The 26843-nt window shown below is 38.8% G+C and overlaps 1 protein-coding gene across 3 annotated transcripts; it reads right to left on the reverse strand.

The window, feature by feature from the left end:
- Positions 1-1744: 1744 nt before the first annotated feature.
- PALB2 (partner and localizer of BRCA2) lies at positions 1745-26810 on the reverse strand. 3 transcript variants are annotated; one of them, XM_045849161.1, is made up of 13 exons: positions 26612-26810; positions 24577-24636; positions 24341-24443; positions 20649-22100; positions 17184-17992; positions 16560-16631; positions 14008-14169; positions 12500-12585; positions 12172-12333; positions 10786-10902; positions 6692-6779; positions 3692-3840; positions 1745-2538 (listed from the first exon to the last, which is right to left on the reverse strand). In XM_045849161.1, the coding sequence occupies exons 1-13, from the start codon at positions 26657-26659 to the stop codon at positions 2328-2330; spliced, it is 3519 nt and encodes a 1172-aa protein (XP_045705117.1). In that variant the 5' UTR covers positions 26660-26810; the 3' UTR covers positions 1745-2327. The 3 variants fall into 3 exon arrangements, with proteins under 3 accessions (XP_045705117.1, XP_045705118.1, XP_045705119.1); XM_045849163.1 differs by having other exon boundaries at positions 2379-2538; positions 3688-3840; XM_045849162.1 differs by lacking the exon at positions 16560-16631.
- Between the last annotated feature and the right edge of the window lie 33 nt (positions 26811-26843).

Here is a 26843-nt window from a genome sequence, read left to right on the forward strand (position 1 = left end):
CTCCACGCCTGAGGTCTGCCAGCTGCTGCCTGCATGCCCATGGTTTGGCAGCTGCTGCCTTGCATGCCCAGTACCACCGCTTTTTTGCCGCGACCCCTCTCCGCCCAGTTGCCTGACTTCACTCCTCCTACCAGTCTGGATGAATGTGTCTATTTTAATTCCTTGGTTGTTGGATTTCCATACAGTTCAATTTTCTGTCAGTTCTGGTTGTTATTTTGTTTCTAAATTGTTGTTGTCCTTATTTTGGTTGTGCAAGGAGGCACAGTGTGTCTACCTACGCCTCCATCTTGGCCGGAAGTCCTGAACAGTTAAATAGAGTTAAGAGTTATGTTTCTCAGGGTTTTTAAGTCAATTAAATCTTTGTGAAAGCTGTCTATTATCCATCATGTACTAGCAAATAAACTATCAGTCATGTAAAGTTAAGATCTCACTTGTGGGAAAAGAATATAGGAAAGTTAAATCTTTTACACAAATATATCAAAGGGTAGTAATTAAGTTAACAAAAACCAGTAACACTATAAAAAGGTATATATTTTAAAGATTTATTTTTTAAAAGAGGGGGGAAGAGGGGAGAAAGAGAGGGAGAGAAACATCTGTTGGTCACATCCCCCCAAGACCTGGCCTGCAACCCAGGCATGTGCCCTGACTAAGAATCAAACCAGTGACCTTTTGGTATACGGGCTGGCACTCAACCCACTGAGCCACACCAGCCAGATAAAGGGTATCTTTAAAAAAGAAGTAATAGCCCTGGCTGGCGTAGCTCAGTGGATTGAGCATGGGCTGGGAACCAAAGTGTCCCAGGTTCGATTCCCAGCCAGGGTACATTCTTGGGTTGCAGGCCATAACCCCCAGCAACCGCACATTGATGTTTCTTTCTCCCCCTCTCTCTCTCTCTTTCTCTCTCTCTCTCTTTCTCTCTCTCCCTCTCTCTCTCCCTTCCCTCCCTAAAAATAAAAATAAATAAATAAAATCTTTAAAAGAAAACTGTGTAAAAACAAGGAAATTCTTCTATAAATCTGTAAGTATTTCGAAATAAAAAAAAAAAAGAAGTAATAGAGCCCTGGCTGGGTAGCTCAGTTGGTTAGATCATCATCCTGTATACCAGAAGTTTGCAGGTTTGATCCCCAGTCATGGCACATACCTAGGTTGCAGGTTCAGTCCTCAGTTAGAGGATGTACAGGAGGCAACTGATCATTGTTTCTCTCTCTCCCTCTCAAATCAATAACATATTCTCAGATGAGATTAAAAATAGGTAATAGAGCAAATAGTTATATAGATAATGAAAGCATGTTAGGCAAATAAATACTTATAGGTTGGGACAAAATATCCAGTGATACTACCAGATTAGGACTTTAAAAACTTCTTTCTCTCAAATCACTCAGGTAAAAGTGAAGATGATGTACTCACTATAGCCATGCTGTTGACTCAAAAGTGACTCCAGTGATAACACAGGTACTTGTATCATGGATGGATGTGAGAATAAAGAACAACTATTTCTAAATTAACACATTTCAGTAAATCTTGTATTACTTTTAGTAGGTATATAGAAATAAAGTATTACAAATGGGATAAAAATGTATTGTGAGTATAGTAACTTAACTGCAGTTTACTCTTATTATGCAAATCTTGCCTATTCTAGTTGTAAAATAATTATTTGTTTCTGAAAATGGTCTTAATAGTGGGAAAAATAATATGCCAAGCAGAATATATCAAATAAATATTTATTTTTTTATTTTGAGAGTATGTTTATTGAAGCTGGGGACAGTGAAACAAGCTTAAGATAGAAGAAGCAAGTCTAGGCAGGGCTGCTTTGGCTCTTTAGAAATGTTATGGGAAAGAAGTGAGCCAAGGTGCAGCTGCTATCAGGTTACTAGAGAGTCAGAGAAAAGGAGACCTTGGGGTCAGCTTCAGGGGGTTAACCTGGGACTAGCCCCCACTGCCCGTTGCTTCCCTGGTTGCCAAGTCTCTTCGGGTCCCCTAGAACTTAGGGAGAAAAAGCACGCCTGAGAAAGAAAGGGGGAAGAAAGGTGTGGGCATGCTCTTGGGAAAAAGCGTGCATAACAAATATTTATTAACCTTTGAAGCTTTATGTACACTTTTAAAAGCAAATGCACAAATGAGAGGAATTACAAAAATTAACCTAATATTCTTTTCCCAATGTATAAATGAACATTAAAGATCAGTAAGGCCATCACCATCAGAATAAAAAGTCTGTCTGAAATACAAGTAATTACTTTAAATGTCATTCAGATACTTTTCTTACAGTTATAACTTCAAAAAGCACTAGGAGGCCAAACATATCCAGAACAGTGTGTTTTTACCTTACTCTAACTTATTAGATACACAAATATGCTTCCATCTTTTTGTCCAGCCAGCAAATGAGAATCTGTACCTGACCATTTAACAAAAGACCAGTTCTGGTCAGAGATGGGTGGAAGAAGAGCAGTGCAGTGACCTAGAAGTAAGTCCCAAATGGCAATCGTTCCAGAAGTCAACACTGCTGCTGCGAAATTATCCTTCACATCACCTTCTAGGAACCTAACATCAAGCAGGGAAGAGAAGATTAAAACCACACATCTGCCCCCCCCCCAAAAAAAGCTCCAAACCATGCTCCCTATAGCAATAAGAAATATACCATAGATGCCTGTACTTGCAATGCTAGGGCAGTTGGCTACTGTGCTGCAGTTTGAAACATAATCCCATGTACAGTCCCTACCTAGCTCCTGATGTATCTTATACACCTGGCACTCTAGTTTACCATGGCCAAACCCAGTTTCCTCAGTGTCTTTGCTCTTGCTAGTTCCTTCTCTTGGAGAGCTCTAACTCCAGACCTTAGTGTGGCTGAGCTTTTCTCATTACTCAGGCCTGCGCCTCCACAGAAAGGTCATACCTAATCACCTGTCTACAGCAGTGCACATACACACACTCTATCATGTGACCTGTTTTTATCTGCAGGGCACTTTTCACAATGTGAGATTATCCTATTTCCATATTTGGGAGGTACCTCTTCCACAAAAGTGTAATCATAAGGCAGAGTCTGGTTGTCTTTTTAAGACAGGGCTCTGTAGCCAGCTACCTGACTTTGAGTTCTAACAAAGAGCTGTGTGACTCTGGGTAAGTTATTTAACTTCATCAGTAAAATGGGTACATGGTGATTATTATGAAGTTTAATGAAATAGTTGATAGTATAGTATCTAACACACAAGAAATGCTTCATAAAAATGAGTTGTTATTCCTCATTGCCATATCACTAGCATCTTGCAGAGTGCCACTGATAGATCTCATCAGTCAATAGTTAAATATTTATTAATAGATCAATATTAACTGCCTACATGGTGGAGGCTCATTCAAATTTCAAAGTAAAGAAGTCTTCTTAAAGTACATTTAAACCTTTTCTTAATGGAAAGAACAAATTATAAGTTTTCTGTAGAGAACATTATGGGGGAAAATCAGGGCTTGGATACACATAAAATACTTATCCAATGTCATGCTGGTGGGATAGGGTACAGGGAACCTGAGGCTTGACTCACATCTACTAAATATTCTACTTAACATTTTTTACCTTGATCTATACATAGTATTTCATGTTTCCATTCATCCAAATGACACAATAACACATTTTGTTGGTTGCCGTATTTGCACAAGTGCCTTTCAAGAGGTCACACTCATGGACCAAAAATCACATACTTGCCTCCCAGCCTGCCCCTGAGGAAGACAGTAGAGCATCACACCCATGCTCAGAGCTGTCTTGGGGTTGATCACAATAAGCTGAAACATGGGGCTTCCCGATGACTCCTTCTCTTTGGCACACGGATGACTCAGAACAACAAAAAGGAGCCCCTAATTCAGAAGAAAAATTAATAACCAAGGAAATCATTAGGATTATGGTGAGAAAAAGAAAGGGCTGGCAGATTCAAAACTAAAGACTCACAAGAACAATCAAGAGGCTCATAAGTATCCATGATTTCATCACTGGCTCACTTCTTTTTCAGGCAGGCACTGCTGAGACTATCACTGAGCTAGACTTCCTGCTTCTCCAGCTCAGGGCTCCCAGTGATTTTTCAGTTTTTTCCAGGCGTGAATCTAGCTCACACACCAATTCCCTCCACCTTAGACACCATTAACACCCATGCCATCCATCTGGGGAAACAGTGTTCCAGGGAAAGAAGGCATATAAACACATGGAGGGAGTCCTCAAACTAGAAATGTTCATTTGTCAGTTGGTTTTTGAAAATTCAGGACACATTTTTCCATAAAAACAATCTTGTAAGTGGTTATTGGATTTTTAGGCAGCCTATAATAGCTTATTAATTTATATTTATAGAGGAAGAGTGACAAAAAAAGACACTATCACCTATGGTTGTTTCTATAGGAAAACGTATTACAAATCTCTCCCAGCTTTAAAATGACATATTCTAATAACATTACTGTATGAAGATACATGTCTCACACACATATATATGTATTTTTTAAATAAAGATTTTATTTATTTATTTTTAGAAAGAGCGGAAGGGAGGGAGAAAGAGAAGGGGAGAAACATCGATGTGAGAGAGAAACATTGATCAGTTATTTGCCTCTTGCACATGCCTCACTGGGGACCAAACCTTCAACCTAGACATGTGCCCTGACCAGGAATTGAACCAGTGACCTTTCACTTTGCAGGACAACACCCAACCAACTGAGTCACATGAGTCATGGTTTTATGTACATTACATACTGAGAATAATTATTCTGGGGGATGAAATAGGGAAAATTAATTACAGGGCCATCTTAGGATCAATAACACTCATTTCTACTTTATACATTTACAGAATGACTGAATTTTTGTAATGAGAATGCATTACCTTTATAATCAGAAAACAACTGTGAGTTAAAAAAGTATTAAATGCTATATTCTTAACTAGGGGTTGGCGAACTACGGCCCACAGGTCAAATCTGGCTCAAGGATTATTTCTGTATGGCCCATGAGCTAAGAATGGTGTATGCATCTTGAAATGGTTGGAAAAAAGACAGAGGAAGACTATTTTGTGACATGCAAAAATGATATGATCTCTGGGTGATTCTGTGTGACAGTGGCAGAGCTGAGTAGCTGCAACAGAGACCATGTGGCCTACAGAGTTGAAAATATTTACTGTCTGTCCCTTTACAGAAATGTTTGTTGATTCCTGCACTCAACTATAAATTACTATTTCTGAAGGTTGGCTTCATGAGGAACTTTTACTATCTTTTCCATTTTGTGCTAAATGTTTTAAAATTAAATAGGTACTAATGTTATAATACCAAAGATATAACATTTAAATGCCTAGTAGGTAAATTTAATAATTCCAGAGACAAATTCAACTCTCTTAAATTAAAATGAATAGTAAGCCCCAAGAGCATGTGACAGATTACCTAGAACCACAAACTTCTGAGTTCATGTCCACAGACAGATGTCACTGGGCTAGGAGAGATGCATCTTTTGTGTTCAGAGCCTCCATGTGCTGAGGCTCATAGGTTAGCCCTAAGGCTGGGCAAGTCTGTCTCCACACAGCACTAAACTGGCTGCTACTGCCTCTGCTCATGGCTCAATGGTGGATACACCCAGCAGTCGTCCCTACTCCAACCTGCACAGATGCTAAAAACAGGCTATACGCCAAGTTTTTAACACAATGGCTAAGAGGCTATAGGCTGTTTGTTTTTACACAGAACACGAAAGCCTAAGAGAAAAGCATATCTGTGACCATTTAATCATCCTCCCTCAAGATATTCATTCACATCATAACTCATTTATGGCAATGTATTTGGCAGTCAAGTCTGATAACAAGGATAAATATTTCTTGGTATAAATTAAGCCAGAACCTGGCTGATGTAGCTCAGTGGATTGGGTGTCAGCTTGCAAACTGAAAGGTTACCTGTTCACTTCCCAGTCAGGACACATGCCTGGGTTGCAGGCCAGATCCCCAGTTGGCAGCGCGCAAGAGGCAACTGATGGACATATCTCTCTCCGTTTTCAACTGTTGTTTAATTACAGTTGTCCCACTCCCCGCTGCCCCGTTGCTCTCCCCTGCCCCGCCAACTCCCCACCCTCATCTTGCTCCCGCAGTCAATCCCCATCCCTTTGTCCATGCCCATGAGTCCTCTATCCGTGTTCCTTGACTTGCCTCTTCCCTTTCTTTCCCTGTTATCCCCCTCCCTCTATCCTCTGGTCATTGTCAGTTTGTTCTTTATTTCCATGTCTTTGGCTCTAATTTTGCCCATTTGTTTGTTTTGTTGATTATGTTCCACTTATAGGTGAGAGCATATGGTATTTGTCTTTCATCACTTGGCTTATTTCACTTAGTATAATACTCTCCAATTCCATCCATGCTGTGATCGATGTATCTCTTGCACATTGAGGTTTCTCTCCCTTTTTCTCCCTCCCTTCCCCTCTCTCTAAAAAAAGAAATATAATATTTAAAAAATAAATTCACAGTCAGAAATAAATGTTTGCCATTAAGTCATATAGACAGAAAATTTACCAAGCAATCATATTGTACCAACACTTATTTTCATCTATAAATTTCAAGAAAGAACAAATACTGCTATCCAATTTTGAAAAAGATAGGCAACAGGGAAGGCCAGTTAATTAGTACTAAGTTATTGTTCTCATTCAGTGATACCAAAAGTAACACTCCAAGTAGATACAAAGTGGTCCCAACTGATCACTACTTACCATTTCAGAATAGGCTTTGTGACAGATGGAAGCTTGGTAGGAATCACCAATGTAGATCTTTTTCAGGAGCTGACCAGTTTTTAAATTCCTTAGACACCAAAAATAGAAAAGCTGGTAACACTCTTCCAGCAAACTGGTTTTCACATAATAGTCTCTTATTTATCACAGCATCCTTTAGGAGGGGCCCAAGGTAAAAAACTAAGGGATGCAGTCCCATTATATTGGTTAGTCACAGATTTAGCTAAAAATAGAACTATATTTCACTTGGTCAATGGTTTACTTTGATAGTTTAGTCCTCTGCTCTGCCAATAGAGAGAAATCTCTCCAAATTCTAGGAGAAAAGGTTTCCATTACATCATTTTACTTGGTGTCGATATTAAAATAAGCCACATGGTATATATAGCTCTATCATTATGATTTTGCCACAATTCTTGTTACACTTAAATTTTCCATGGAGGACAGTGGTCAGGAAACCAAATCTGGTTTGGCAAGAGACAACACCTAAAACAGAGTCATAATTATGTCTCTATAATATCTGCTTATTCTAGAGCTAGCCCAAGATAACAGAGAGAGAAAGAAAGACACTAAGCTAGGGTGAAAAATGCAAAAAAGGATGAGAGAAGAGAAGAGGATGAATATAAAAGAGGAGAAAAAAAAAGAAAGTTTGTTGGAACCGCTTCTTAGCCTGAGGATTTGTGATACTAACAAATATTCTATAATGTGACCCTGTCTATGAAAAACTTTCGGTTGGCTCCCACTGGCCACAGATAAAGCCCAAGTTCTTTTTCATGGTAGTTACAACTCCCACAAATTTAGCACTTGCAGTACTATGTCACTCATCACTCCATACCTGAAATCTTCTCACTATCTGTTCAACATATTATGCTTATTTCCAGCTCTCTGCCTTGGTTCAAGCTACCCCTTCCAAAACCCTCCCCACTACTAATCTCATCCCATGTTGACCAATGGTCACCCAATCCTCAAGGCCCCCAGATTATGTCTCAACTCCTCCCAGCTGCAAGAGCTCAGTTTCGACTCTCACTCCTCCCTATCTGCATCAGTCCACAGAAATCCTCTCACCTCCAATTCTACATAGTATTGTCCATATGACTCATTTTTTATTTAATACATACTATAGTAGGGTATAATGTATTCATTCAACAAATACTTCTAAACTTTCTATGGCCCAGATACTGTACACAAAAACTAAAGACAGAAAATTAAATTCTCATGTAAGTATGCAAGGTTTTCTTCATACAAGGGACACCAAAGCAGGCTTATCCCTTACAGAGATTAGTCCATGCTCTATATTTAATAACTGCCTTTTTCCCAAATCCCAAAGCACTCTGTCCAAATCTCCTTCACGCTGACCTTGTGCGAACTATAAAGGAATCATACACTTGGAATGGTAAAGCAATCTTATTTACCTACTAGATTTTAGGGGCCTTGGGGACAGGATTCAGATCTGATTCACATTTGCATCTTACACAGAGAAGTAGAGACTCAAATATCTATCAAATAATTGAAAGATGATGCTCAGTGAATACAGCTTGACCAAGATTTAAATATTTAAACCTTCAACAGTAGTTTCAAAATGAGCCACTCGAACCTGTAGTATAACATGAATTGCTTTAGGTACCTAACAAATCAGGAGTCCCACAGGAGAGGTGAACAACTACTCTGTGTACACACAAAGTTAGAGAAAGCCTGAGAGGTAAAAGGTAGCTTCTGATAGATAGTATGAGCCATACAGCTTTGAGCAGCTACCCAAGCAAGGAGCTAAGGCAGGCACTGATAACTGATAAAAGATATGGTAGTGTCTTCAGGGACTTTCATAATACAAAGTAGCATATGCTAAATTAAAAATTAGGGCCACATGAATTCAGATAAGATAATACCAATGAGGGCAGAGGTGATAGGACAGAACTCAAGGTAGCTGCTGGGGAAGTTACTCCTTAGAACTTAAACTGACTCTTAGAAGCTAAGTATAGAGATCCCTCCTCAACCTCAAATCTTGTTATGATCCATTATGTATGAAATGCTATTAGCATAAGGTGGGAACTGAGGGACGGGAAGTAAAAATGGAGCTAAGGAATATGGAATAGCTGAAGAGGAATTTTTGCAATAGAATATGAGGGAAATGGAAGCTAAAGAAAAGCAAACATGGGCCCCATGGAAGTTTTTATTTCTGGGGTGGAGGGGAGAAGGATGGGACTAAGAGTGTTTATAAAATAGCATAAAAGATGATCTGGAGGCCCTAACCGAGTAGCTCAGTTAATAAGAGCATTGTTCCGATATGTCAAGGTTGTGGATTCGATCCCCAGTCAGGGCACATGTAAGAATCAACCAATGAATGCATAAATAAGTGGAAAATACAAATCAATGTCTCTCTTTCAAGTCAATAAATAAAAAATAATTTAATCCCTAAATGGTGTGGCTCAGTTGGTTGGGCAACATCTTGCAAAGTGAAAGGTCGCCAGTTTGATTCCTGGTCAGGCTGTGTGCCTGGGTTGTAGGTTTGGTCCCCAGCTGGGGCACATATGAGAGGCAATTGTTTCTCTCCCTCTCTTTCTCCCTCTCTCCCCTCTCTCTAAAAATAAATAAAATCTTTTAATTTTTTTTAAAAAGATGATCTGGAGGTTAAATACTGATTCATGGGAATTACTGGTTAAATTAATGGTCTAGGAGCTAAATAGTAAAGGTCTAGACTATAGAAATAGCAGAAAGAATAAAAAAAACAACTTTTTAAAAGAATGTTGTCCTCAAATTAAGACCTGAGGCCTGAGGAAAGTACCCATGTGGGAACCTGCTGCTGTAGACAGCAGGAAATTTGAAAACAGGGTCTTCTGGCATGTTATCACATGGTCCAATTTTAGAGGCTCCATGGTAAGGAGGGGAAAGTTGTCTCTCAGGGGCCATGCTTTCCTGTTTTATCCCTAGAGGGTTAGAATTGGGCAGCGGGAAAGAGGTAAGGTAGTAGTGAAACTAATATAACTTTCATTTACCAAGACCCATTCTGGCCCCAAGGAAACAGTTAATAGAGAAGGCTTCTGAGAAAAAATAAATCAAACTATTCTCCTAATATAAATTAACCCTGCCAGTACTGATGGTCAGATGTAGTTCTGTCTGTGGTCAGGAAAGAGAGGTGGCTGGGGACTTTAAGTTTCCCTATCACAAAGGTGTTGATTTGGATTCTGTAATTAAATACTTTTTATATATCTAGTAATTCTGGATTGTAGTCTAGACATCGTGAATGACACTTCATATAAACTGTGGATTCTGTTAAGTTCCTCTGAAGAATATTGATTTTTTTTTCCCTAGTAAACAAGTTAATTTGGATAAACTCACATTCCAACTGCTGAAAACCAAGTTTAGTTATCTTTGCCTTACCTGGGCTTCTCTGAGTTTGCTCTGAATACATGTAGTTTAAAGGTCAGCCAAATATTAAGGCAGAGATTATAGCCAGATTTTAGGGCTCTTATCTGACTCTCTATTTTTTTACCTTTTTCTCCTTCACTTTCTGGCTACTGTGGTCACACTGAACTCTGTCATGTGGTTCTCTAAACCAGTAGACAGCAGATTTTCTATCAGGTTTTTGGCCACCCAGTGTGCAACTGGGGCCCATCCTCTATTAAAAGCCATAAGAATAGGAAACTCATCCAGTGACATTTCCTTTCTCTAAAGTACAAAGTAAACTTTGTACAATAAATATATATTATTTATATTATCCTTCCAGTATCTTTCTTCTTTTTCTTACTCTCCAGTGCCTTCAGTTAGTTGATTTTTATATTTATTCCAGAGTTAATAGTTACTTGAAGTAGGAGAGTTGGTCTGATAACTGCTACTTAGCCATTAACCAGAAGCAGAAACAATCATATATTTTGCCAATAAAATTTCATTCATTTATAGTCTACTCAGACTATCTCTTCACAATGTCTGAATTAACATGATGTTCTTGTTAGGACAAGTATATAGCACCTGACAGTAAACAATCATATTCAGAGTCTCTTATCTAATCTTAATGACCCTGTGAAATAAGAGGTATATACTTACATTACAGAAGAGAAAACTGAGGACCTTGAGGGAAAACTTACCAAATAACAATGTTGTTCATTATAGTGGTACCAAGCAGAGCATCCTGCATCCCTTGAACTTCAGCAAAAGTTTGTATAGTCTCCTCGATGGGCATCAAAAACTGTTTTTCTTTGCTCCTGTATTTAAAATAGCATTAAAACCAGCACTTTGTACCAAAGCAGTTTCTAAGCAGTCCTTCTACATATTATTGAACTCTGTATAATAAACACTAACCTGCCCTGACTGGTGTGGCACAATGGGTTGGGCACTGTCCCACAAACCAAAAGGTTACCAGTTCAATTCCTAGTCAGTGCACATGCCTGGGTTGCAGGCCAGGTATCTGGTCAGCGGCATGCAAGGGGAACTGATCGATGTTTCTCTCACACACTGATGTTTCTCTCTCTCTCTTCCTCCCTCCCTTCCCCTCTCTCTAAAAATAAATAAATAAAATCTTAAAAAAATACTAATCTAAGAGCAAAAAAAAGTTTCAATCAGAAAACATGTATATTCTAAACTTTGTACAATAAATATATATTATTTATATTATCTACCTAGATTGCAAGTACCTCAAATTCATAATACATGAAATTAAAGTCATCAGTTCTCTCTTTAAACCTTATGTTTCTTTCTGTATTCTATCTCAACAAATGATACCACCATCTACCCAGGTGACCAACCCAGAAACCTAGATATTATCTTTGTCTCCTTCCTCTCTATCTTCTTAATCACCAAGTCCTAGTGATTTTATCATTTCATCTCTCCCACATCTGTCTGCTTCTCCCCATCTTCACTAACACTTTCATAATTTAAGCAAATAATTATTTGACTCTTGTCTGGGTTACTGCAATAGTTCATAAAAAGATAAGACAGATAAGATCCATGTCCTGTTATAAGGAAAAAGAGATTAAAAAATCACAATAAAGTACATGAATGGATATATGACAGACATAGAGGATGCTAAGAGCTTTGTTTTCAATATGTTGAATTTGAGGGAAGCCCAGATGTCTATTATATAGGCATGCAGGTAAACAAAGAGCTCACAGCTGGAAACATATGTTTGCCATTAGTATTTATCTTAGATGGTAACAGAAGCCATGAAAACCAAGTGTGTGGAACAAGAGAAGGATCTAGGATCTTCAGGTACTTGTAACATTTAAGGGGCACACTGAGATTTCAAAGATGACAATAAGAACAAACTACATTTTGCTAAGCCTCTCCACTGCACTGACTTCCTCCCTGCATGTCACTTCCACCCCTCTAAACTGCTTCTATGGTCCAGTATTGGACCTGAGATACCAAGCTTAGAACACAGAAAAACAAGATACTGGGGGAACCAACTTTTTCTAAAACTCTGGGATAAAATCATTCTTTATCTAATAGTTAAAATCAACCAGGGCTTTTCTTACCCTCCGTCTTCTGCAATTGTCACGATCTCTATTTGTTGATCACAAAGGGTCCTGCTGCTACTGACTAGCCTCCTCTTTGTCAGTCCAAGCACAGCTTGTATATTTCCAGAACTCAGAAGCACTTGGTTTTCACTTTTAGCATCAGGGAAACAAAGTAATGCCCTAAACCAAACATAAGGAAAAATGCAGAGAAGTCAGAAGTAAGTTTTTAACAGTCAAGAACTAAGTAAATCTTAAATGGAAACTTCAGACTGGGAATAAAGGAAAAGAAAAAGGGAAGAAAAAGGGAAGAAAAAGGGGGAAACCTCCCTCCTGAAGAATTATATACCTGATTTCTCTGATTTCCAAATTTCCCAAAGCCACACACACCAGATTACAAACATCAGGCATGGGAACTATCTGTAATACAGGAACCTAAACAAAACAAAAAGCAAAAAATAATATTTGGTTGTTTCATTTTTAATTAATCTAAATTTTCCAAAATTTGTTGCATTCCTTTTTATTCTTACTGGAGCAGGATAGTTTCCAACATTTGGAGAACTGTGAGAAGGTCTGGCAAACACCCTCTTTTAATGAGTCATAAATCCAAATAAGCTATATGCATAACAGTGTTTACCCAGTGTTTATTTAATGCAACCTGTGCTTCTAACAACAGTGGAATAATTAAGTAAATTCTGGCATGTGAGCTAATGAAGCATTATGCAGCCACTTAAAATAAATGTATTCACTAAACAAATATTAATTGAACAACAGCACAGAGCTAGAAGCTATGGATATATATACTAGAGAACAAGAATGAAATCTGCTAAGTGAGTAGATCCTAGTTTGCAGGTGGGATCCCTGGTTGGGGCATGCATGGTAGAGTGTGAGAGAAACCGATCAATGTTTCTCTCACACATCAATATTTCTTCCCCACCTCTTCCCCTCTCTCTAAAATCAGTAAACATATCCTCAGGTGAGGATTAAAAAGAAAAGGTAACTATGCAAAATGATGGATGTGTTAACTTAATTGTGGGACTCCTTTCACACTGTATACATACACATATCAAATTATCACAGAGTATACTTTAAATATATTACAAGTTTAGCACTGGCCAGGTGGCTCAGTTGTTTGGAGCATCGTTCTATACACCAAAAGGATGCGGGTTCGATTCTTGGTCAGGGTACATACTTAGGTTTTGAGTTCAGTCCCTGGTCTGGGTGCATATGGGAGGCAAGTGATCGAGGTTTCTCTCTCCCCCCTTCCTCTCTCTCTCAAATTAATGAAAACTTCCTTGGTGAGGAGTAAATATATATATGATAAATTTATGAGTATTTGCCAATATACTGGAAAAAGAAATAAAATTCTAAATAGATAAGTAGGAAGAATATGTACATACAAGAAGAAATGCAGATACGAGGAGAATATGCTAAGTGATATAAAGAAGATTAAAAAAAATTAATCACACTAGGATTGCAACCAGGTAAGACATGTATGAAAGTGGACAAGGCCTGGAAGAAAACTCATGCAGAAAAGAAACAGGAACAGTATTTTCGTGAAGGGTAAGATAAATGGGTATCAATAAGCTTAGAAGTGAGAATAGACTGGAAATTCTAAGCTGCTTCAACAGACCTAGTATAAAACTCCACCTCTGGATAAACACGTGATAAAGCTAATAAAGCACAATGTGAACTGTAGAGTCTAGATAGCAGGTACACAGTGCTCACTGTGCCATTTTCCTGTATGTTTGAAATTTTTTCCTGTATGTTCATAATGAAATGCTGGGGAAAAAGCTTACCTCTCTGTTCTGTGTTGCATACAAATAATCGCAAAGATCTCTTTCAGAACGGACTTACCTCTGTGAAGTGCCAGGAATACATTTTTTCCCACTGCCAAATATCCAGAGGTTTCCAAAGAGAAACTGCATATTCACAAGCAGTTATGATACATGGCTCTTTGACACCAGCTATTTCCCACCACGTAGCACTCACATCCACAGAACAGGAACCTGAAGGATTCTGACCAGAATAGTAACAACAATCATGTTAAAGGGATGGATACTTGGGGTCCATTTTATTAAAAGAATATGAAAAGTGATGCATGACAAGGATTAAATGAAATACCAAGTAAATGTAATTAAAGTTTTATGCAAGTTAAAATAAAGAGCTTGGTGGGTCTTAAATGTAACTAAAAAATTGCACCTATATGCCCTGGTTGGTATGGCTCAGTGGATTGAGCGCCAGCCTACAAACCAAAAGGTTGCTGGTTCAATTCCCTGTCAGAGCACATGCCTGGGTTGCAGACCAGGTCCCTGGTTGGGGGTGTGCAAGAGGCAATGGATCAATGTTTCTCTCTTATTCTTTCTCCCTCCCTTACCCTCTCTCTGAAAATAAATAAATAAACATTTTTAAAAGATTCTGTTTTATTTATATTTAGGCAGAGGGAAGGGAGGGAGAAAGCGAGGGAGAGAAACATCAATGTGTGGTTGCCTCTCATGTGCCCACTGTTGGGGACCTGGCCTGTAACCCAGGCATATGCCCTGACTGGGAATTGAACCAGCAATCCTTTGGTTTGCAGGCCAGTGCTCAATCCACTGAACCACACCAGCTAGGGCTGAAAATAAATAAATATATATTTTTAAATTGCACATATACCCTTCCTTCCTTATCTTACGATATAATTGAAAAGTATATCTCCAGAATGGAACACATTCAAATTTAATCACAAAAGATAGCCCCTAACAACTGAACCATGTAGAAATTAAACATCCTGATAAACCATTCATGGGTTGAAATAACATACTATTTGTAAACAAACAGCAAGGGGAGTGCTAGGCATCCAAATGTGCAGCATGTGGCCAAAGCAAGGTTTCCCCCACAATGTATAATCAATCATAAAAGCATTTATCAAAAAGCAAGAAAGATAAACAGAAAATAAGCAAGCAGCTTAAGAAAGCAAAAGAACAATGAAAGAAGTACAATGAAAAACAGAAGGAAGAAGTTATTAAGAATAAAAACAGAAATAAATGAAATGGAAACAAAAACCTCAATTAATCAATACAACCAAAAGCTAGTTTTTCTGGAAAACCAACAGAATGGAAAAATCTCTTAAGTCTGATATAGGAAATGGGGGATTGGGGAGAAAGAGGTTTAACTGCCTATAGGTAAAATAATATAAAAACAGTAAGTAGCATCACTTTTAAAATTGAAGACACAAATGAAACGGCTGATTTCTAAAGAAACTTAGTTATTAAAATTGGTTCAATAATAGCTTTGAAATGACATAGATATTACTATGTATCTTTTATTGAAAGGGAATCTGGGGCTTAGAAGCTAAATGATTTGCCCAAGGTCAGAAAGCCAATTGGCACAGTTTATGTGCATTTAAAGCTTTCTCCTATACCACTTTTCTCAACTGAGGGCAATTTTGCAATGCTCCCCAGGGGACACTTAACAATGTCTGCAAACATTTTTAGGTGTCACAACTAGGGAGGGGGTGCTCCGGTTCTGTTTGGTAGAGATCAAGGCTGTTGCTAAACATCCTACAATGGATAGGCCACTGCCCCCTACCCACCCCAACAGCAAAGGATTATTCCACCCCTAATGCAAATGGTGCTGAAATTGATAATCCCTACTCTACACCAAGTTACTTCAAGTATCATGAATACAAAGTTAACTAGGTCACAGGTCTGATCTCAGGATTTACTAAAATATCATTAACAGAATATTGTAATTTATATTTCTTGGAACCACATATATCACACAGCATATTAAAGATTAACCATTTACTACATCACAATCAAGAAATGCTACCTGTTTTCTGATATATCACATCATTTGGGTAGGAAAATCATGAATGACTCCTCTTCTTTCTCCCTCTGTTAAAATGCCTGATTTTAATCTAGATGAGTTACTGAGTTTAAGTTGTTCTTGGCAATAGCCTGACATATAAACTTCTTTAGGAGATGATTTCAAAATACAAATACAGGTAAATATCGTGAAAAACAAAGAACTTAATTAAATCTGTTTTTCTGAATCTTTTTTAAACCAAGTTTATTTAATAGCATTAAGAATGAAAAACTAATCAAATTCCTCTCTATTTGCTTTCTTTTTAAGTTTTATTTACTTATTTTTAGAAAGAGGGGATGGGGGAGAAAGAAAGGGAGAGAAACATCTATGTACACAAGAGACACATCAATCGGTTGCCTCTCACACCCCCAACCGAGGCCCTGGCCTGCAACCCAGGCATGTGCCGACTGGGAATTGAACTGACAACCTTTCAGTTCCCAGGCTGGCACTCAATCCACTGTGCCACACCAGCCAGGGCACTCTTCTCTATTTTCCTAACAATTCATTATATATTTTACATATAAGACATAAGACACATTATAAGTTTACAGTCTTCTGACCTTTAATTTTGAAACCAATCGTAGGTTGCCTGGGTTTAAGGTGTTACAAGTAGGAACATCTGTTATTTCATTCTGTAGAAAAAAGTCACACCATTAGTCTACACTTTACATATGATGTCTGCCTGCATCACTCACTCATCGAAATGTCTAATTCATATGGCAAACTGCCTCACTGATGACAAAGGCAATAGGATCCTCACTCCACTTTAAAAATACATCTTTAATTTCCCCAGAATGAACTTAACATTTATAGTTAAGTCCTATCAAAGCATATTAAAATCTTTTTTATCCCCACCCAAGGACATGCTTATTGACTTTAGAGAGGAAAAGGGAGGGAGAGGGAGAAAAACATTGATATGAGAGAGAAACATCAACTGGTTGCCTCCCATACATGCCCCAACTGGGACTGAAGCCGCAACCTAGGCATGTGCTATGACCAGGAATCAAACCCGTGACCCTTTGGTTTATGAGATGATGCTCCAGCCAAATAAACCACACAGACCAGGGCTGTGACATTTAAAATGTTCTTAAATACTGAGAAATCAATGTGTAAGGAAGTCATGCTGTCCACAGTAAGGTATTTCATTCCTTTAGAGAAAATGTCACAAAGGAAGTGGACTGTACCTGTTCAATGTAAAGTTTCCATGGTTCCAGGCATATATTTCCACAGAGCTGATCCTCTTGGAAAGTGAACGACTCAGTGGGGAGAGGTGTTGCATGGGGACCAGAATCACAGTCACATTTAGGCTGTCCTTCCCTTCCTGACACATAGAGCATGCCATCTAATTTTGGTGGGCTGGTGCAATTGTGGCATTGCTGACTCTCACTGGTTTTCCCATAAGAAAGCGGGGGTGAAGTGCAAGTTAGTCTAACAACTTCTACAGACACTTTGTGTGCCTGGGAGCCAAGATCTGGAGTAGTGCCTATGATGGGGAAAGCAGGTGAACACACATTTGCTGTTGGTCTCTTATCATCATCAGGAGTAATAGTATTTAAAGGAGTGAAAAGTAATATGGATGAGGAAAGGCCCTTCTGCTGTGGCTGGCTTTTTAGCTTTGGTATTTTAGGATGTGTTTTTCCTGGTAGAACAATCAGTTCCTCTCCCAAGTCCTCCATTTCTACATCAATTTGTTTAGGAGTCAGTTCCTCCAAAACAATACGTTTTCCCTCTTTAAGATGCTTATCTCCATACACTTTTGATCCAAAAGGCTCAACTGGCTTTGCTGAGTAGGACTTCAGTTTTTCAAGCTTAAGACGTCCAAATTCTTCATCAGGTAACTGAAAGTCTGTGATTTTGCGAACAGATGACAGTTGCTTTAAATTTAACACTTCATGCTTATGAGATGGGGCACTGCAAGCATCATTGCCCAAAGCTGAATAAACATTATTACTGGAAGAAAAGGAGTCCTCTTTTTGGCAGTGACCTTCTTTCCCTAAAATAGAGAGGAACAATAACATACCCAGGAGAGACATTAACCCCCAAGAGAGTCTACTTCCAAACTCCAACAGGATGTAACAAGTTCATCATTTCCCAACCATAATTCTGAAAACTCATTCAAATATCAGCTACAAGTTAGTAGTTAACTAACAGCTCTCCTTTTGAAGTACCCAAAATAGTATGGGGCTGACAGCCATTGGTTAGGGGAAGGAAGACAGAGGGTAGTCCCAGCTTGGCCACTGACTTGCTGTGTTACTTTGGGCAAGTTAGTTCTCTTCATTTTCCCTCATCCCCCATAAGGGAACTGTACTGAGAATCTCTAAAGATCTTTCTGCTCTAAAACTATGATTCTAGCACACTTTCAGATTATAGTCTACAAAATGCTGGCAGTTCTCACTGAAGAAAACTTAGTCTCCCTTTCAAGCAGAGTTATTTACTACTCTTAGACTGGAATTCTATACCATTCAAAATGCAGCTGCATCCATCATCTAATAAATGAATTAAACAATTGCTGTTACATATATACTATAGAATATTATTTAGCCACAAAAAGAATGAAGTACTGTGCACACCAGAACATGGATCTATCTTGAAAACAAGGCGAAAGCAGCCAGACACAAAAGGTCACACTTTGTATACTTCCATTGGTATGAAATAAGTAAATCCATAGAGATAAATTGCCAGGGGCCGGGGAAGGAGAAATGGGTAAGAAATAAAGTGGAAACAAGGTTTCCATGTAGGGTGGTAAAAATGTTTTGGAACTAAGTAGGGATCAATCATGGTTGCATGTTATGAATATACTAAATGTTGTAGAATTGTTCACTGGATTTAAACTTGTTAATTTTGTTATGTGAAGGTCACCTAAGAAAAAGAAATTTTAATGTAGCTGCAGGTTACTAAAACAGCAGATTATGTCAACAGATACAAAAGAATGTTTCTAGTTTACTGAGATTTCTTTGCTTTCTCTTTGTATTCTTGTTGGACGGTAAGTCATAATGACTCTTATTTTTACTTTATTAACTAGTTACAGCTCATAGACCAGATCATCAGTCCAAAGGTATAGAGCAAGAAGGCTTCCTACTTTTTATTTTAATACTCATCCAAGGATTTGTTTATTGATTTGAAACATCAATGTAAGAACATTGATCAGTTGCCTTCTGTATGCACCCAGGCTGGGGACTGAACCTGCAACCTAGGTGTGTGCTCTGACCTGGGATCTAACCTAAACCTTTTGGAGTACAGGATGACACTCCAAATAACTGAGCCAGGGCAGGTTCCCTGTTTTTGTAAATAAAGTTTTATTGGAATGCTGTCACATTTACATGTTGTCTATGGCTATTTTTGCACTATATTTGAGTAGCTCTGACAGGGCACAAAGACAATTTACTACATGACCTTTTATGGAAAGTTTACACATCTCTAGTATAGAGCCAAAACGAATTATCTAGTTTTTATGCTTAGTTTATCAGATATAACTCCCAAGTAAATTTAATTAAAAAGTTTAAATTATAACATGTCACTTACTATCTTCCAAAATCTTATGTCCCACAGACCTCAGAAAGAGTATATTGGATATTTAATAAAAAAAAATTGCTCAGACCTATTGCACTTTTTAGACAATCATTCCTAAGAGTTTGTCAGTGACCTCTCTCTTGACACTCATTTCATCTCAAAAACACTTCCTATATTACTTATATTTCCATCCATGGATAAAGACTGTGTTGTACCTGAACACTAATTTTAGCTAAATGTCCAATATATTTTCCTTTTAACTTTTTTTTTAAAGATTTTATTTATTTATTTTTAGAGAAGGAAGGAAGGGAAAGAAACATCAATGTGCGGTTGCTGGGGGTCATGGCCTGCAACCCAGGCATGTACCCTGACTGGGAATTGAACCTGCAACACTTTGGTTCTCAGCCCACGCTCAATCCACTGAGCTACGCCAGCCAGGGCTGATTGTTAACTTTTTTTTTTCCTTTAAGAAATTTTTTTTTTCCTTTAAGATTTATTTCTTTATTTTTAGAGAGGGAAGGGAGAGAAAGAGAGAGAAACATGAATGTATGGTTACTGGGAGCCGTGGCCTGCAGCCCTGGCATGTGCCCTGGCTGGGAATCGAACCTGCGATACTTTGGTTCACAGCCCACCCTCAATCCACTGAGCTACGCCAGCCAGAGCCCTATTGTTAACTTTTTAAACCACATTCATGAACTCTGACACCACATGACCAGGTGTGAACCCTGGTTTTGTCATTTTAATTAATTAAAACACTTTAATTTCCTTGTGCCTTAAGTTTCCTCATCTGTAAAGTGAGGATAAAAATAGATTCTGCCCTGGCTGGTGTGGTTCAGTGGGACAGAGCACCAGCCTGGGAACTGAAAGGTCACGAGTTTGGTACCCTGTCAGGGCACATGCCTCAGTTGCAAGCTGGGTCCCCAGTTGGGGGTGTGCGAGAGGCAGCCAACTGATGTTTCTCTCCCTTCCCCTCTCAAAAAATAAATAAAATCTTTGAAAAAAAAATGCTACCTCCGTAGGGTTGCTGTGATGGTTCAAGTTAGCATCTGCACAGCACGTAGAAATTACCAGGCACACAATGAAGCCAATGTTGTCATCATCCTCAACCTCACCTCGATTTACCATTACTCTCCTCTTACCGTGAATAATTGCTTTTTCGTTCTTTTCTTTGTGCAAGGTGACTTCTTCCTTGGACCTGTTAATGCCTGATATGCCAGAAGTGGGCAAAAGTAGTTCATGATGATGTGATGTAGGGGTGCAGATTGACTTTCTTTTTCCTCTGTGTCTTCTACTGGATGGCTGAGTAGCTACCTTCCTAGAAAAGTCATCTTTAGTGGGCCCAGTGGGAGAACTGACTTCAGTTAATGAGAGAAGTGTCTGAAGAGGACTTCTTGAACTTGCTTGTCCTGTGCATGTGTCACACACCCTAGTTATACTTTCATTAGTTTCTTCACTGAAAAGATTTAAAATTTTAGTAGCTTCCTTATTTTTATTTTTAACCCCCTTCTTTCTGACATTGAAGTGACTTTGAATTATAGCCTCCAGGGCTACTTTCCTCTGGCAATTTGACATTTGTCGTGTTGTTCTAACATAATATTCTGCAGGAAAAAGAAGGCCTTCTGGCATAGTGCAAGAATGTGTTTGATTTTCTGCAGAAACAGGAGAGACTACTTCTGGGCCAAAACTCTTAGAGTGATTCAGAACCACATTTTCCTGAACACTTTCATTTCTATCATCAAGGGCATTACTGAAAGGTTCTAAAGACTCTTCTGTGTGATTTTGGTCTTTTAAGTTTTGGTTTTCATTTGCTGGTAACTTACAAGTGAGTTCATTTACAGAACATGCATTATCTGCTTCTAAGTCAAGACTTTTAGGCTGCTGGCCTCTTGCACTTACAGTTTTATTTACCTCTGAGTTACCTGTAAAGACAGCCATGTTTTTGCTGTGTGCCTCCAAGTTTACAGGTGACATAAGGCTAATGCTTTTTAAACTGTGAGCAGTAAGCTCACAGTTCTGTTTAGGAGGCTTATGTTGAAGGTGTGGACCACTACTGCTATCTGAGGGAGTATACAAAGGATGTGGGGGCACCGTAGGGAAATTACTTTCTCCTAAGACAGCATTCACATTGCTTTGTGGCTTGGCATTGAACAGAATTAATACACTCCCTCCATTAGTTTCTGCAACTGGTGCTTGAGAATCTGGAATGTCAGACTGAGGACTCAAAAACTTAGTTCTTATTTTAGTTACAGGTGTCTCAGGATTTTCACTATTGATTTCTTTTTGTTTGTTTAGTCTTTTTCCAGAGAGGATAAGTGAATCAGTGTCAAAGAAAGATTCTCTCTCTTGTGAAATAAATATTCTCTTCTGCTGCTTCTTTCTTCTCCCTGGCAGTTTACTCTTCCTTTTCTTGCTATCAGGGCCACTGACCCTGCAGGCAAAATATTCTTGATTATCATCTGTTTTCTGTATGTGTAATCCTTCCGCTGGACCATGTCCAGGTTTAAAGGACTCAGGCTCAACATCTCCAGTTTCTTCATCAAGAAGGGTGTTGATTTGTAATGTGTCACAAGAAGATACATTAGTTTTAGGTTCTAAGGAGGAAAAAATTGTATAATTAATATTTTTCTTTCAAAAGGAAACAAAAAATACTTATTTTCAAATATTATCTGTAAATACTATCAAATATTTACTTAAGAAAGTCAATGTATTTCATTCAGGCAGATTAAAGTTCAAGTTTTTCATAATCTAATAAACTGTAATAATTTTATATAAAGGTAAACAAACAGAATTGTGTTAGAAAAGTGATTTTTAAACTAAAAAATTATCTATTCTTTACTGAAATCACCTTTTCTTCTTAGTTTTTTTTCATAGCTTTATTGAAGTACAACTGACAAAAATTGTAAAAAAGGTAGACAATGTGATGTTTTGATATATGTATACATTGCCAAACATTACTATAATCAAGCTAATTAACATGACCATCAATTCACAGTTACAATTTTTTGTGTGGTGAGAACACTGAAGATCAGTTCTCTTAACAAATTTCAAGTATACAGTATACATGCAGTATTTACTATTATCACCATGTTGCACATTAGATCTCCAAAGCTTATTTATTCTGTGTAACTGAAACTCTGTACCCTTTGACCAACATCTCCCCAATTCCCCACATATCTTACCTAATTTTTTATTTCATGTCTTTTTTTTTTTTTAGGGCTTGGAGTCTTTTATTTCTCCACTGGTCCATAGGGTGGTGGGTGGGCCCATTATAGGGCCACCTTGCAGGCCCCTAGCCTCTGGCCAGATCTGCCTCCCTCTGCTCATGCTGCTTCTTCTGCTGCAGCAGTTTTTTGCTTAAGTAATATTAATACCTCTTTCCTATTTCAAAGCCTCAGATTTTATGATTATAAATTATCTAAGTATTAACATGAGAAATGACCATTGTTTTTTAGAATATTTCCTGCCAGACATTTTTCTCTGTGTATATTTAGAAATTTAATTTAAAAATATTTCCAATAATTAGTAAGTATAACTTCCAAACCTTGAGAGGGAAAAAGAACACTAAACAAATCAACCGAAAGGATAGTTTATTGCTTATAGAATGGGAGAAAATATTTACAAATCTTGCATCTAATAAGGGTCTAGCAGTTATAATATGAGGACCCTTACAACCCCAGAATAAAAAAACAGATAACCTAATTAAAATATTGGCAAAGAACTTGAACAGACATTTCTTTAAAGATATAAAAATGGCCTCTAAGCATATGAAAAGGTGTTCAACATCATTAGTCACTAGGAAATGCAGAATTAAAACCACAATTAGATACCACTTCACATCCACCAAGATGGTTATCATTTTTAAAATAGCAAATTATAAGTACTGGAGATGATGTGGAGAAATTGGAACCCTTAGGTATCATGGTGGGAACACAAAATGGTACAGCTGCTACAGGAAAGTTTGGTAATTCCTCAATAAGTTAAACACAGACTTACCATATGACCCCACAAATGCATGCCTAGGTATATATTTGAAGTACTTGGAGATATATGTCTACACAAATGTTTGTATATGAATGTTCCTGGCAGGTTAATAGCTCAAATTCATACAGCCAAAAAGTAGAAACAATCCAAATGTCCATCAACTCATTGTACATCTATACAGTGGAATATTATTCAGCTGCAAAATGGAATGGTTAACAATGCATGCTTGGATGTATGTTCTGATGGATGACCACTAAAAACATCATGCTAAGTGAAAGAAGCCAGTCACAAAAGGCCACATATTACACGATTCTATTTACATGAATGTCCAGAACAGGTTAATCCACAGAAACAGAAAATAGATTAGTGGTCACCAGGGGTTTGGGGTGGGATGGCAATGGGGTTTCTATTTGGGGTGGTGAAAATGTTCTGGAAATAGACAGTGATGATGGTTGCATTGTCTTGTGAATATATAAAAGACCATCAAATTGTACACTTTATTTTTATTTTTTTAAAGATTTTATTTATTTATTCTTAGAGAGAGGGGAAGGGAGGGAGAAAGAGAAGGAGAGAAACATCAATGTGTGGTTGCCCCTCACATGGCTCCCACTGGGGACCTGGCCCACAACCCAGGCATGTGCCCCGGCTGGGAATCAAACCATTTGGTTCGCAGCCTGAGCCCAATCCACTGAGCTACACTAGCCAGGGCTAAATTGTACACTTTAGAGTCTACTCTGTCCTTACCTTCTGACTATGAGAAAAAGAACCACAGCCAAATACATCTGGCAGTATTTGTACATCTGGCTGAAATGAATAATGAAGCAAATGTAAGTGAATGAGCTAGCTTTACCTGAATGGTTTAGCTGTGGTGAAACTTCTGGCTGAAGCAAAGAATCTTGTTCTTTCACTGTTTTCTTAATAAAATTCTTAACCTTCTCAGCTCTTTGGGCACGCTAGAGAAAGCAAAAGCAGCTCAAGGAACAAATTAAGGGAAAAAACATTTTTTAAAGCTTCATTATTACAAAGAAATGTTTTTGTAGAGTCTGTGCTATAATACCTCAGTTTGAGAGAATAAGATTCACTTACCTGAAGGCGGGCCAGGGTCTTGCTGTATTCCCTCTTCAAGAATGCTAATTTCTCCTTCAACTGGAAGTATAATACCAGACAATATTGAGCAATGGAAAGAGTACAGTGAGCAGAGAAACAGGGTACAGTGCCTATCTGACATGAGTGTGAGCTGCTCAGCTGGTCCCTCAGCAAGAGGCAGTGGTACCAGCTCACATTACTCTCACTTCTCACAAAGCACCAAATCCTCTCTTGTGTCAGTACCTTTGCACAGACTGTTATCACCTGGAGCATTTCCTCCCAGCTCACTTTGCTAATTCTTACTGATTCCTCAAGCCTCATCTTAGATTTTTATTTTCCTGGTCCTTCTTCAATCCAGATTAGACACTCCATCTCTCCTCTATGCTTCCTTTATCACAGTACTTATTATACTTTGTTATCTGTTTACTTCTCCATTCCCCTACCCCCCATTCTCACTGTGAGATCCTACAAGGTAGCAGAAGCTGTTACCCTCAGACATTCACTTGGAAAATGAATCTCTTATTTGTCGGGTATTGGTCCAGGTATCTCCACCACCTGGGAACACATTTGTATTAGTATGTAAGGCTATCAGCTATTGTTCCAGGTATACAGAGTGCTCAAGCTTACACATAGTAAATGATGCAGACAATAAACAAGAAAATAAACAGGGGAGTGGGAGGAGGAGGGGGGAAAATGGTACAGAAAATAAGTAGCATAGATGGTAGGTAGAAGATAGACAGGGGGAGGGTAAGAATAGTACAGGAAATTTAGAAGCCAAAGAACTTACAATGACATGAACTAAAGTGGGGGAATGCGGGTGGGAGGGGGTGTGTGGGGTGGAGGGGAGTGAAGGGGGGAAAATGGGACAACTGTAATAGCATAATCAGTAAAATGTTTAAAAAGTTAATTAATTTAAAAACAAAGAAAACAAATAAACGGATTTCACACAGTAATCAAGTGAGAGCTCCAGAGTTATGGGAATGGACTACACTTTCGATAAGGTGGCCGAGGATCATTTCTGAGGACTACCATTTGAATCTAGACCTGGAAGAGGACGGAGAGGCTAGGGAAGATCAGAGGGAAATCAGTTTGTCCAAGATCACACAGCTTATAGATTGTATGTGATTCAAACCCATGCAGTCCAGCTCTAGAGTCTGTACTCTCTGCTAGACTGCTTCTCAAGCAGTCTAACAGAGACTACGTCCTATTAATCACCAGGCTTATCAATTATCTGTAAATTATCTTGACTTGTAAATACCCCTCTCACCCCCACTAGAAGGTAGGCTGGGATGACTGTTGGTTAATGTGAATGAAGAGTGTAGCACAAAGCCTGGAACAGCCAGCACAAGATACATCCTAGCTAATATCAGCATAAGCAAAGGTGGCATAAATACAGATAGTCAGAGCAACTGTTGTAGAAACAACTGTTGTAGAAACAAAAGCTGGAAACCACGTGTCTCTCAGCAGAGTAATAACTAAAAAAACCATGGCAATTCCATACTACAGAACACGATACAGAACTTTAAAAATAGGGTCGATAAACATATACTAATATGGATGTCAATCAAACATGGAGAAGGAAAACAGAAGCTGCAGAACCATCAAGATTGTACCATATATGAACATTCTCCTTTCGAAAAACAACACATCACTTTTTGGTGGTTAGAGAATACAACCGCGCCCCTCCGCACTCCTCACCAGACTAGTAACAGACTTAAGGGGCGGGTTAGGAGGAGCCAAGACCGAGAGTGTGTTGGGGCAGAGAGGGTGTCAATGGGGACTTTAGTTTTATCTACAGTTTTGCATTTTGTATTTATGCCTTAGTGCTGTAAAAACTTTTAAAGCAAATGTGTTCTTTAAACACTACCAGGCAAGCACAGCGCTTTTCTACGCTTTCACTCCCTGGGAGATCCCGAGTTGAAAGAGCGTAGGTTAAAGGTCAGTGCAGCCCCAGACAGCCGGAGACATAGAAGCCGGCCTACAATGCTGGAGAGAGGTGAGAATTCGGAGTCAGCCCTTCCCGTACGCCCGACACCTTTTCCTTCTCCTCGCAGCTGAGGGGCTTCCCGGGAGCCTCTTCCATCGCGCCTGAGAACGAATCGGAAAGAGCAGCCGTACGGGGACTGTGGATAACAAAACTGCAACTGGCTTTAAGCCCCACTGGCACCTCTAGAAGGAATGGGCGCCCCGCTCCCCTCAGCGCGCGACCTGCTGGCCCACGCAGTCCCCGCGCACGGTCTACCCGGCCAATGAAGACCTTCGTTCAG

The sequence above is a fragment of the Phyllostomus hastatus genome, unplaced genomic scaffold (assembly GCF_019186645.2).
Source record: "Phyllostomus hastatus isolate PE091 unplaced genomic scaffold, TTU_PhHast_1.1 phas_contig_64, whole genome shotgun sequence".
NCBI classification, from domain to species: Eukaryota; Metazoa; Chordata; class Mammalia; order Chiroptera; family Phyllostomidae; genus Phyllostomus; species Phyllostomus hastatus.

What these genes read in the sequence shown, in the direction of transcription:
- PALB2 (XM_045849161.1), bottom strand. Translation starts at nt 26,659, where the DNA reads ATGGAAGAGGCTCCCGGGAAGCCCCTCAGCTGCGAGGAGAAGGAAAAG. An exon ending in ATGAACAACATTGTTATTTG is followed by an intron (nt 6,780 to 10,785) that starts GTAAGTTTTCCC and finishes TTGGTGTCTAAG; the next exon opens with GAATTTAAAAACTGGTCAGC. An exon ending in ACAAAGCCTATTCTGAAATG is followed by an intron (nt 3,841 to 6,691) that starts GTAAGTAGTGAT and finishes CTTCTGAATTAG; the next exon opens with GGGCTCCTTTTTGTTGTTCT.